Below are 13,456 nucleotides of genomic sequence, written 5' to 3' on the forward strand. Positions count from 1 at the left end.
AGTTAGCAGCAACAGAAGACACAAGAACACAGGAACACAGGTTGTTAATAAGATGGATCAGAAGAATAGCCACCAGAGAGGGAGAATAGCCAATCTCACAAGGTCCACCCAAGGAGATAAGACACGCTCAACCTACTGCTTCACCTGTCTCTTAGAAGAAAAACCTGTCACTTTCCTAGAATTCTGGAACCTTCCTGCTTCTGCTCCTGCTCTTTTCCCTATAATGACATACTACAATAAAGAGTGGCTGTACCCATGGCCTCAGGCTGCCTTCCTGCCCTTCTGGAGTTAAAATGGTCCCAGCTAGTCTAGGTGAGGAGCAGGGTATGGCCTGGGCCACAGCCAGGGCTGAAGGGAGAGGGAAGGGTTGAGTCTGTGAGTGCAGGCCAACTCTCCTCTCCCCACAGCTCCTGTTGCACCAGAAAATAGACTATAAATATGGCACTTTACCTTCAAAAAGACCTGAAGTTTGTTTGTGGAAGTGAGTGTCAAAAGGATGGTAGCTTGTCAATTAGTAAACTAGTAAAGTGTTCTTCATTCTAGCTGTTTCTTGTGGATGAAATCATGGAAGAAAAAACCCAAATTAGAGTTATGCTTTAATTGCTCCTTAAAATATTGAGCACATTGGAATATATTTATGTTTTTAAAATAAGAGTTACAGCAGAACTAACTATAAAAGAAATCAATTTATCCATAAACACTTAAGTGTGTACCAGTGGCAGGTATCGTGCTAAGGAAGGCAGGAGTTGGAAGGATGCCATGGAAGACTTCAGGAGAACCTAGAAGGTCCAGTATAGTTCTGAAATGAATGGGAAGAAAAACCAACCAAGAAGGAACAAAAGGATTATCTTGATGCAGTGAAGCCACGATTGAGATCAGAAAACACAAATCTCTAACAGACCTACTCGGCACAGCTTCATCATTTTCTCTAGCTCTGTTTAACAGTACATGAGGAAAAACAAAAGAATTAGATAGTGGAAGTAACCAGGGATGTGTTTTGTCAAGGCGTGACAGGAGGAGGGAATGGTAACAAGAGATTAAAAAATAGAGGGCTGTAGAATTGAAGTATTTTGATAAAGCATCACGTTTAGGAAGGGACGGCTAGATGGCACAGTGAATAGAGCACGGGTCCTAGAGTGAGGAAGACTCATATCCCCGAGTTCAAATCTGGCCTTGGACTAGCTGTGAGACCCTGGGAAAGTCAATTAACCTTTTCAGTTTCCTCATCTGTAAAATGAGCCGGAGAAAAAAATGATAAACCACTCCAGTATATTTGCCAAGAAAACCCGGAATGGGGTCACAAAGAGTTAAACACAACTGAAACAACAACAACAACAACAACAAAAAACCAAGTTTAGGAAGGGAGAATATAGTCAGAGGTTATGCCTCAGAAAGTACTGAGGGGAGAGAGGATTGGAGGTTACATTAAGGACCTCTCCAAAAAAACAAAAAACCAACAGATTTTGAGAGTAGAAAGGCATAGAGAGATGGCAAGATAAACGATTATAAAATAAACTAATTTAGGAATTCTTGAACATAAGAGGAGAACACTTGTAGATGATGGAAAGGATAAGGACTTTGGCTAATGGTGAGTCAAGCAATAGGTCATGGAGGTGGAGAAGGCTGAGGAATTGGTTAATCCACAGAGTAAGGGTCAGGCAGGAGTCACTACTGAGATTTCTCTAGATTAAGATGTTATCCCCTGTCTAGAGCTCCTGGCATTACCCATGGCACCTCCCTTTACAAATTAACTAGCCTAGGACCAACTTCATTTCATGCCATGCCCTGATGTATTCCACTCAGTGCCAAGTGTCTAGTATTTAATAAATGATCAATGAACAAATCTGTTGCATTAATAAGAACACCATATACACACAAAAAAAAAGCCTGGAGTGCATCTTGCAGGGATAGCCACCATCACTCTGCAGCCAATCAGAGCTCCTTCAGTCATCCATTCTCCCCAGACAACCAGGTAGGGCTACTGACTACAGTCCCACTGAACTCGCCTCCGAAACTGCAGGCCATTCCCAATTTTAAAACATTATCCCAAAGTCCCAGGCTCCTTTTTGGACTGGGCCTGTGATTTCATTGCTACAGAAAATCCTCGGTAAGGAAACTTTCCTCAATCAATGGAGAAATGCAGGGCACCTGCTGAGCAATTTATACTCTTTGAGAGTTGCCTGGGACACGGAAAGTCCACGGCGCCCACCCAGGACCGAACAAAGAGTATGTTGCAAAAGTGGAATGGATTTCCTTGGGTAAGTAAAATATCACTTCCCGCAAGTAGTAACTAAGGTCAAGCAATTGGGGCCTCATTCTCAAGGCACAAAAGTTTAGAAAGTGCTCAGAAAAAAAAAATGGACACACACACCCCTTCAGCAGAGTACATGCCTCTCCTCTACAGCAGAAACTTCTGTAGTAATTACTCCTTCAATTTTATTTCTTGCATTTTTTTTCCATATCACAAATTGCCGTTGATTTCATGCCACTGCCCTGGGTGCCAAATTTTTTAGTTATGGTTCTGGTTTTTATTAAACTATGTTGAGCAGCTAAAATGGGACAATTCTATGTAGAGGAAGTTATATATCAATGTGGACCTATGTTTTTAAAACCAAAACAACTTTTATTCATTTTTTTTTAAAAATACACATTTCCTGACAATTCCCTTGCTTCTCCCCAAAGATCATGTATCCTCTGGATTTATATGCAGAAATCAATTGTGGGCCTTTCTACCAACCATATTATCCTAACGCTGGGGTTGCCTTTTCATGTGAGTCCATTTATATTTGAGCAGTGCAATATATGTTTATAATTTTTAAAAAAAGAAATAAAGATTCCGAGTGTTAAGTTTACTGTAAAAAAAAAGCCCTACTATATTACTAGTTTCCTTGGGGGAGCAATAAAAATCTCTAACTTATCATAAAGGTGTTTCTATCCTCCTCCCCCTGCCCCATACTCTATAAAAAATAACTTGGTATGAAGGTTAGAAATCTATCATAACCACTGACAGACACCCATGCACAAAAATAGCAAGTTTTGAGTTTAATATTTTATTGCCATATTTTGAAACAACTGGCTAGGCAGCTGCTACTTATCTTCCAATTACTTCTCATTTTCCCAGAGTTTTAAATGCAAGCTGTACCAAATTAAATCTAAATCTCTATATGCTTTTTTAAAACCCTCATTTCAGAAAATACTGACAACAACGCTGAGGGGAGGGGCAGAAATATCAGGGGCAACGGAGACATGAACCATTTTATTAAATCTTCCAATGACTTGTCTTCAATTGTCGTAATGTATGCAGGTATGTAAACCTCTAATGCAGTCAGAGGAGCCTGCCATGGCTGCTGTCTCGGAATAGGCCTCTCCAGGCCCAGTGTTGTTTTGCACCTTGCTGAAATGAAATTCTCCCTGCCAGTTTTATTAAGACACTCAAGATGAAATCACTTCATTGAATGTTGAAAATATTGCTTGCTCTGGTGTAACCCTATATCACGGTGTTCAAATGCAGAAAAAATATTCACTCCAAAGGACCTAATGTGTCATATTTTAGGGATATCACCCCAAACAAAATTGGGATTGATTAGTAGATTGAAAACCTAGATGGAGACAGAATTTTAAGAGTGGCTTTTTTCAGTGCCAACATTCTTTTCATATTATGAATTATGAGTCTTGTACTTTGTAATTGTATTTTTGCTGGAAAAATAGCACATATTCTAATCTTTTCTGCTTTCCTTCCCGCCCCCCCGCCTTCCCTCACCCCAACTGCCTGACTCTAACCAGAAAGAGGTTGAGAGAGGAGCCGGTGGATGGACTTCACCATTCCTCTATCTTTCACTGGCTGGACTTGAACGTGAACATTAAAAAGAAGTCTATGCTTGTCTGTCCAGTATATACATGTGTATGTAATACACATGTATGTATTACATAAATGCTTAAATCCAGCCAAGTGTGCATGTGTAAAAGTATATGTGTGTCTAGTATATATTCATATATATGTATGAATTCAGAAATAACATGGCTAAGTGACTGCCCTCGTTCCAAAGTTCTGCACAGACAAGCTTGTCATCCTCAGCAGCACAAGAGCATTTGTCACTGCTCAGTGCATGATGAATTATGTCAACAACAATCTGTCCAGTCAAATAAACACAAGCAAAACAAAGGCCCTACTTTGATATAAACCTAGATATACAGCTGTAAATCGGGGTGGAAACGCTGGTGAATCACATATTTGGAACAGGACAAAGGCTTGTGGTTGATAACAGCTCACTCTTTTCATATCCACTAACAGAAACAGATTAGAGAGACAAACGAATGATTCTTTTCATTGCTCGATAGGAACCTTTTCATGGCTTTAAAAAAATTATTTTATTTTTTTCAATGAATAAAAATCTATTTTCCCATCCTTGCCTTAACAACTCCCACCCTAACTGAAAAAAAGGAAAACGAAGAAAAGAAAAACAAAGCCGTCGTAACAAACACAGGTTGTCAAGCAAAACAAATTCCCACACTGGCAATGCCTAAAAAAAAAAGTCTCCATCTGTACCCCAAGTCCATCTCATCTGTCAGGAGAGCAGCATGTTGTGGTTGGTCACTGCGACAAAGTCCTTATACTTTTTCAGTCCTTATACTTTTTGGGGGGGGCGGAGGGGAGGCGGGAGATATGTAGATTTTTTTAAATTTTCATTTTGAATATTTTCCCCTAGTTACATTTTTCATCTCTGCCCCTAGCCCTGCCTAACCCCCCTTAGCCGATGCACAATCCCACTGGGTTTTACATGTATCATTGATCCATACCTAATTCCATATTATTGATAGTTGGACCAGATTTATCGTTTAGCATCTACATCCCCAATAATATCCCCAACAGCCCATGTGTTCAAGCAGTTGTTTTTCTTCTGTGCTTCAGTCCTTATACTTTTTGAGAGACAATGTGGGGCCGTGTCAAAGTTGTGCTCGAAGGCAGGAAGACCTGGGTCCAAATTCTGACTCCAACGCTTATTCTCTGTGTGACCCAGAGTGAATCACTTAACCTGTATGAGCCTGGGCTTCTCCATCTGTAAAATAGGGACAATAATAGCATTTACCTTACAAAGTTATTATAAGATAAAATATATGAAGGCGTTTTCAAGCCTTAATGACTATGTAAGCATGTTTGGTTTGCTTTTTAATTAAGGAAAGGCAGACCAGAGTCACAACAGCCAAGCCTAGCAGCAAAGAGGGTGCCTGGACTAACCACAGTGCTGGGAAATCTTGACTTTGAAGTGTGCTTGACTGAAGTCATGCTGATCCTGCACACTCTCAGTGTACGGCTAGGATGGGCATCGCCCGCTTCTAATAACCTCTGAGGGGGGCCCCCAATGGCTCCGGTTCATTCACTGGCGAGGCCTGATCGTACAATAGCTGACGCTCTAGGGAAGAGTGTCATCGCTGATTTGCCACATCGAAATGTAAAACAACTACCTTCCCTCCCCTCCCAGCCCCCAGAAGGGGTCCTGAATTTCTGTAAATTTCTGGGCTCTTGGAAGCAGTAACAGAATGGTGAGAACATAAGAAAGTTCAATTTGTTCTCTTCTTTATAAATTGTTTTCGTCTCTTCTATTTCCACAGGTATGAGTGAACTGAATCCATATTAGCACTATAAATTTGGAAGGTCAAGGTGAAGGATGGAGAGTTCGCTGTTTTCATGCGTACATACATATATACATAAATATATACATACACACACATTTGCACCCCCCCCCAATTTTTTTATTGTCAAGAGAAGCTCTAAAAAAAGAGTGCACAGTTCTTTCCAACATCTGCATTTCCAAAGAAATATTTCACTGTCCAAAAAGTCTCGTGTGCTTTGGTTAGTTCAAATGTTTCAGACTCAGACTGACTTTAATATCATCTACCATCACTGCCCACTTATAGTGGCAGAACCCTCCACCTTCCACTCAAAGGCAGCGGGCTGAGCCCTTCTATCCGTCTCCTAACAAGGCCGGCCACAAGGGTGGGAGGCTCAAGGGACGGCGATATGCCACTGATTTCCTGCTCCATCCTGGGTGTCACAAAACAGATGCCAGCTCCAAGGAGCTTCACTGAAGAGCAGAGGCTCCTGCAAGTGGCTCCTAAAGGTCCCTGCTGCAGCCAGGAACTGAAGCTGGAGGAGACAAAGGCAGCCAACCAGGGACCCCATTCTGAGTCCTCCATACTAGGCCTGCTAATGACTGGCTGAGAACAGCGTGGGACTTGTCACCTCGTCTCCTCAGCCTTGATTTCCTCATCTGTAAAATAACGGGGTTGGAGTGGAGGACCTCCAAATTCCCTTGAAGCCCTAAATTTGGATGAATTGATGAGCTTTTTTTTTGCAAAATGTTTATTCTTCTTAAACCATACAACTAACCTCTTGGAACTGTACTTTCCCCATCCGTCCAAACCTCTTCCAAGCAACCTATCTAAAAAAGACTCTTCTAAGTATTCCATTAAAAAAGTCACGTGACTCTAGGCATGTGTCTCAAGTGAAGCAATTCCCCCTTTTGTAATCACAAATTTCCCTCATGTGTAAATGTGTCTTTTTATAGAGGACAAGGAGATAACCAATCCAATTCTTTTCTTCTATAAATATTTTGCCTAGACTCTGTGACGGATGTCACACCTTTGGCAGGTGAAGTAGAACACAGAGTGTGCCACCCAAAACACGACATCATCATTCATAAAATTTGAAACACTTTACTTGTTGTCCGTCTGTGTTAGCATAAGCACATGGTCATTTTTTGGACCACTACCTAATGCTAGTATATTTCTGTCACAAAATGGGCTAAAAGTTGAAATTATCAGCTACACATCCTCCCTTCATCTTACTGAATGCTTAATTTTCCCTTAATATATGTGGAAGTCTTTCATTAACACAACAAGAATTGCTTGAATCAAAGAGAAAAATGGACCTCTTACCATCATATCACTCATGAGGTTACTGGCACATATAACTGCCTAGTTAGTGAATTCTGATTTATTAGGAAGGTTTGCTTTCCAGAAACAAATAAAATGGTGTAAGTATCCCAGAAAAGTGAAATATAAAGAAAATAAAAATCTTATAAGACAGAGGGCAAGTATGGAAACTAAAGAATCAATTAGAGAAAGAACAAATGAAAGCCATGACAAGATAAAGGTGGGGAAAAAATGACCCCACAGTAAGAAAATCAAGAATTATTTCCAACTCACAGAATCCAAGGGATTAGTGCAAGAGGCCACAGACCCCAAAAGATATGGCAAGAAAACTTATTGGACAAAAAATAGAGTAAATATTGCTAAAAAGTAAACAAAACTTCTATGTCCACATCCACAGAGGCAGGTGGAAGGTAAATGCTAGAAAGATGCATATCCTGGAAAAGGGCTAATGGAAAAAAAATTATCACTTAATATTTAAGTGATACCTGAATTTACTTCCTCCCTTTGCACCAGAAAACCCTGGGGTTGATGAATGTGTTTTCCTTGTTGTCGTTTAGCCATCTTTCAGTTGTGTCCAAATCTTCATAATGCCATTTGAGGCTTTCTTGACAGATAGTAGAGCAGTTTGCCATTTTCTTCTCTAGCTCATTTTACAGATGAAGACACTGAAGCACATAGGGTTAGGTGACTTGCCTAGGGTTCCACAGCTATTAAGTGTCTGAGACCAGATCTGAACTCAGTAAGATGAGTCTTCCAAATGCCAGGACTGGCACTCTGTGCTTTCCCATTGTGATTAGTTCAATGATAAAAATGGACCTAGTCAGGATTATAGGATTGTTTCACTACAGGCCATCATATTTTGTAAAGGTGCAATTGAGAAACTATTGTTTTAAAAACAATTTCTTCCTTCCAACGACACACACAAAAAAATGTTTTTTATTTTCAGTTGCAAAGGATCCGTAGTTAATACAAAATGGAGGCATCTCTGCCCTGGAGGTGCTTATAATACATTAGGGAATCTTAAATCCAACAATTTCAAAACAGAATTTATTTTGTTACCCTAAACCCTCCAATATTCCTAACTTCCCTATTACTGGCACAAGGCAAACAGAGCTAAGATGTCAGAGGAAAGGCATCTCCTTCAGATTCACATTCATTTCCATACAAAATACCTCAAAACAAATTCTGTAGTGGCAGAACTTAGAAAAGACAGTGGTGAAACAATTTTGCAGCCCAAAACAATTTAGAAGGGCAGCAGGAAAGGCCCAGGGTGAGAGCGGAGCACAATCTAGCACTCTACAAGCAAGCACACAGCATTGTGGGGCAACTGAATCAGTAACAAGGGCTTCTGGAGCACTTAAAACAGCAGATTATAGGGGTTCTTTTCCTGGCACCCTACACCTATCAGAATGACTAATATGTTAGAAAAAGAAAAGGACAAATATTGCAGAAGTGGAAAAATTGAGACACTAAACTCTCTTGGTCGAGATGTAAAGTGATTCAACTGTTTTGTAGAGCAATTTGGATGTATGTATGCACAAAGAGCTATAAAACCACGCATACTCACTGACCCAGCAACAGTATTACTAGACCTGTATCCCAAAAAGATAAACAAAAAAGGAAAAGGACTTATGTGTAAAAAAATATTTATAGTAAATTTTTTGTGGTGGCAAAGAACTGAAAATTGAGGAGATGCCCATCAACTGGGGAATAGCTAAACAAGTTGCAGTGTATGATTGCATACTGGATTTTATACAATGAAATTATTTTACACTATAAGAAATGATGAGCAAGATGCTTTCAGAAAAGCCTGGGAAAACTTACATGAACTGATGCAAAGTGAAGTGAGCAGAACCAGGAAAATAAATTATACAATAATAGTGATATTGTAGAAATGTAAATGATGTGATGAAAAATGCTATCCACCTCCAGAAAAAAATTATGCAGATCAAAACTTATTTTTTCTTATACTTTTTCTTTTTGTGTGTTTTCTTTCACAATATGACCAAGGTAGAAATGTTTTACATGGCTGTACATGTGTAACATACCAAATTGCTTGTCTCCTCAAGGATGGGGAGGGGAGGAGAGAAAGAGAATTTGGAATTCCAAATTAAAAATTAAAAACGAATTCTAAAAAATTGTTTTTACATTATTGGAGATAAAAAATAAAATATTAAAGTCATACTGTGCAAGGCACCACTCCCTCCCATTATCTATGTTCAAAATTTTGGCATTATCCTTAACTCTTCATTTTCTCTCACCATAATCAAATCTGTTGTGATATTCTGTCAACTATCTTCCCATATTGGTCTTCATGACCTTCTTTCCTCTGAAATGGACAAACACCATGAAAATGACCATCATCACCTGAAGGCTGAATTATTGCAATAGCTTGGTCTACTGTCTCATCTCTCCAACCTCTGGTCCATTCACTACTCAGCTCTCAAACTGACATTCTTAAAGTGCAGATCTGACCATGTTTCACCTACCTATTCAATAAATTCTAGTGCCTTCCTATTACCTCTAAGATCTCATATAAAACCTTTCATAATCAGGCCCCTTCCTACTTTTCTAATCTTCCTTACTCTATTGACAGTCTAATAACACTGGCTTCCTTGAATAGAGTGCATGGCCTGGAGTCAGGAAGACTCAGGTACTGAGTTGTGTGACCATGGACAAGTCACTTAATCCTGTTTGCCTCAATTCCTCATCTGTAAAATGAGCTGGAGAAGGAAATAGCAAACCTCTCCAGTATCTCTGCCAAGAAAATCCCAAATGGGGTTACAAAGTGTTGTACACAACTGCAAACAGCAAAAGGGGAAAGGGAACCACAAGAAGGGATGGGAAAACATTTATTCAGGATAGTTCTTTCTCAACTATTAGTTAAAGCAACAAGAAGTCACTAAATTTTTCCTAGTATCCTCTGGTAAACTTGCCTGCAACTCCTCTATGCAAACTCCAGCTAGGAATGTGCTCCATTCCTTAAGGAATTCACATAATATCATTCACCCCCCAGTTGGAACACCATTTCAGCCCATCCTCACTGCTCTAAATAACCCAAGTCGGTTGGCTATAACGGAAAGAATTCAAGCTCAGAAGTTACAGTTTGAGTTAAAGTCTCTTCTATGAGGATCGTCTGGCAGCTAGATGGTAAATTGCAAACAGTGCCAAGACTGAAGTCAGGACCACACAGATGTCACAGGTTCAAATCTGGCCTTGGACAATTACTAGCTGTGTGACTTTGGGGAAGTCATTTTTATCCCGTTTGCCTCAGTCCTTCTTCTATAAAATGGAATGGAGAAGGAAATAAAAAAAAAAAAAAACCACTCTAGCATCTTTGCCAAAAAACCTCAAAAGGGATCTTGAAAAGTCAGACCTGCCTCAAATGGCTCAATAGCAACAAATAATGTCGTTAGGCAAGTCCCTTAATCACCCTGGAGCTGTTTTTTACACACAAAATAAGCAGATTGGACTAGATGACCCTTAAATATTGTCAAGTTCTTATCTTTTGATCCTTGCAGGGCAGTGAAGTTACCAAGTAGTGTGAGTCTTTGCATTCCTGTATTATGCATGCCTTTGCCACACTCTCCCATTTTATCCAGAAACATCTTTTTACTCATTGCCCCTTCACCCCTTTCCCACTTGTGAATTCAAAATATTCACGTGCAGTACAGAATGAAGAAAATCTAAAAAAGCCTATATGGAGAAAAGCTTAAAAAAGGAGAGGGTCAGACAAAAAAAAAAATAAATATATATGTTGTTACACAGAAAAGGGGCTAGGCTATTCTACATTAAATTCAGACTTTTAAAAAGTAGAAACCAAAGCTCTACTAAATCAATAGTCTTTCATACAAGGGAATTATGTTCCCTGTACCAAAATACTAATGTCAGAATGGTTCAAAAGTTAAAACTTTAAAAAAAAAATGGAGGGAAGGTGGGGGCACCACTGGGTGGCTCAGTGGATTGAGAGCCAGGCCCAGAGACAGGAGGTCCTAGGTTCAAAATCTGGCCTCAAACACTTCCTAGATGTGTGACGCTGGGCAAGTCACTTGACCCCCATTGTCTATCCCTTACCACTCTTCTGCCTTGAAACCAATACACAGTATCAATTCTAAGACAGAAGGTAAGAGTTTAAAAAAAAGAAAAAAAAAAAAAAAACTAAAATGGGCTTATAAAAAATAATAATACCAAGACACCTTAAGGAAAACTAATCCATCAATAGCCATGACGAAAAAATATTTCAGACTACTAATAGGAAAGGAAATATAAATTAAAGCAATTGTAAGGTTATTTTACAAAACCATCAGATTGGTATTAACATGTGTTATTGGCAATGTTATGACTTGGTCTAGTCATTTTAGAAAGCGACTTATTAAATTATGCATTTTCTTTGCTCTGTTATGCCGCTAAAAGATATATAACCTAGTGATCAAAGAGGAAAAGGAAATCATCCATACAAAAATATTTATAGTGGATTTTGTGGTAGTAGCAACTAGAAACTAAAGGCATATCCATCAATTAGAAAAAGACTGAAGAAATTAGGGTGGATGATTGTATGGATTACAACAAAAAAATGTTGAAACAGATGGTTTCAGAAAAACCGGGGAAGACTTAAATGAACTGATGAACCAGGAAGTTCAGGAACAATTAGCGATCATATTTGAAAGACAAACAACTTTGAAAGACTTAAGAACAGGGACAACTAGTTTGCTCACTGGTTTGAGAGCCAGGCCTAGAGATAGGAGGTCCTAAGTTCAAATCATGTCTCAGACACTTCCCAGCTGTATGACCCTGGGCAAGTCACTTAACCCCCACTGCCTAGCCCTTACCACTTCTGCCTTGGAACCAATATACAAGTTTTGATTCTAGGAAACTATGTCCCAGTTTCAAAGTTTTCAAATAAGTGTTTATACCAACTTTGATGTAATAGATATTTTGAGCAAGGCTGAGGTGTTTCTAAAAATCTCTTAAAATATTTTTATTTAGGAATCTGGTTAAATATTTTACCTCTTTTTTTCAATCTTATCTAAGCAATATAAAATTGCATTGCAATAACAAAACATGTCCTCCAAGTCCCAAAACATATGCACTTTCCCAGTTTAACATGGTAGCCTTAATCTGTCATTCTCATTTTTAAACACTGGGTAAAGTGATCCACTTAACTGGGACTTTATCTGTTTTTGTTGGAAGTTTTTTTCCCCCATTTTGACCTGAAATGAAAAATATTTGTAAATGAACCACATGGCATACACTATTAAAGTTGTCTTAAGAGTTGCACTTGAATTTTGAATGCAAGGAAAAATGTGTATACTATATAATTTTAAGATTTTATTTTTATAATTTTTATAAATAATGTACAATATAAAGAATCCCAGAGATTGGCCAATTCTACACGTGTGTGACACTGGCCCAGTTTCCTCATAAAAAAAAAAAATGAGGGTGTCCAGATTAGACATCCCCTAAAGACTCTTTCACCATTAGATCTATGATCTTAAAAATTCTTTGTTATTCCAAACCATTCAAATCTTTCACTAGGAAAGGTGCACATTTATGACTACATGCTTCTTGAGTAAAATACAGACTATAGGTTAATTTCCTATTAGAGGTAATCTGACCTTAAAAGGAAAAGATATTTACCCCAAAAGAAAATACAGCAGTGAACATTTATTTCACTGTCTGCAACTTCTTCAAATTCCTATAAGGCATAGTGAACCAAGTGGTACTCAATTCATGAGGTTTCACTGGTGACCAATCAACAACCTAGGGGTTCAATGAATTAAAATTATGGGTCTGTTTTAGGGAGTTAGTATTGAGAACCCTCACCATGATTTATAGGGCAAGCCTTTTGCCTCCAAGGTGGGCTGGTAGCAATTAAATGGCAAATGTGTAATACTGAGATAATGTTCCATCATCAGGTTTGAGGTCAAGCATTGAAGTGTTGTGGCTAAAAAATAGTGCTTTGAGATTAATAAGTGAATACAGGGTTTGACGTCGAAGAATCTAGGGAAACTCTAGTCTGTGTTTTATACATGTGCAATTCAGACACAGGGAGCAGCAGATCAGGAAGCAGTAAGAATATTAAAAACCAATTTTATTTTTTTGTAAGAACAATTTTACTGCCAAAGAGCCAATGATATCAAATGAGTACTGTCATTTTCATTAAGAAGATTCTATTTCTTCAAAGAGCTGTGCACAGGTGATCCCGCAGTACATATCAGCACCTTATCTGGAAACAGCATATCCTACCAGATGTCATAGGTTTCCTCTTTCTAGTTATTATACTCTTGGAGAGCCTGAGCCATGAAGAGTTTGCCCAAGTTCTGTGCTGTGAACTCTTTGATGTTCTGGCAGTAAGTATTAATTTGGCCTATTGATAAAGGAAAGAAATAAAGAGTGCCATGAGCTATATAAAGGAAATAAACAACTACTACAATAAGAAAATTAAAATGAAAGAACTAGATTTATCAATTATTATGCTTATAATAAAATATTCCTTTTTTTTTAATCAGGGCACAAAAGAATA

At 38.7% G+C, this 13,456-nt stretch overlaps 1 protein-coding gene across 1 annotated transcript in view; it reads right to left on the minus strand.

The window, feature by feature from the left end:
- Window positions 1-13,007: 13,007 nt before the first annotated feature.
- EIF3H (eukaryotic translation initiation factor 3 subunit H) overlaps window positions 13,008-13,456 on the minus strand; it is a 126,055-nt gene continuing 125,606 nt past the window's right edge. The window contains exon 8 of the mRNA XM_044668859.1: window positions 13,008-13,300. Coding sequence (XP_044524794.1) covers window positions 13,203-13,300 — 98 coding nt within the window. The 3' untranslated portion in view covers window positions 13,008-13,202. The remainder of the gene's footprint in view (window positions 13,301-13,456) is intronic.

Source organism: Gracilinanus agilis, chromosome 1 (assembly GCF_016433145.1).
Source record: "Gracilinanus agilis isolate LMUSP501 chromosome 1, AgileGrace, whole genome shotgun sequence".
Classification (NCBI taxonomy): domain Eukaryota; kingdom Metazoa; phylum Chordata; class Mammalia; order Didelphimorphia; family Didelphidae; genus Gracilinanus; species Gracilinanus agilis.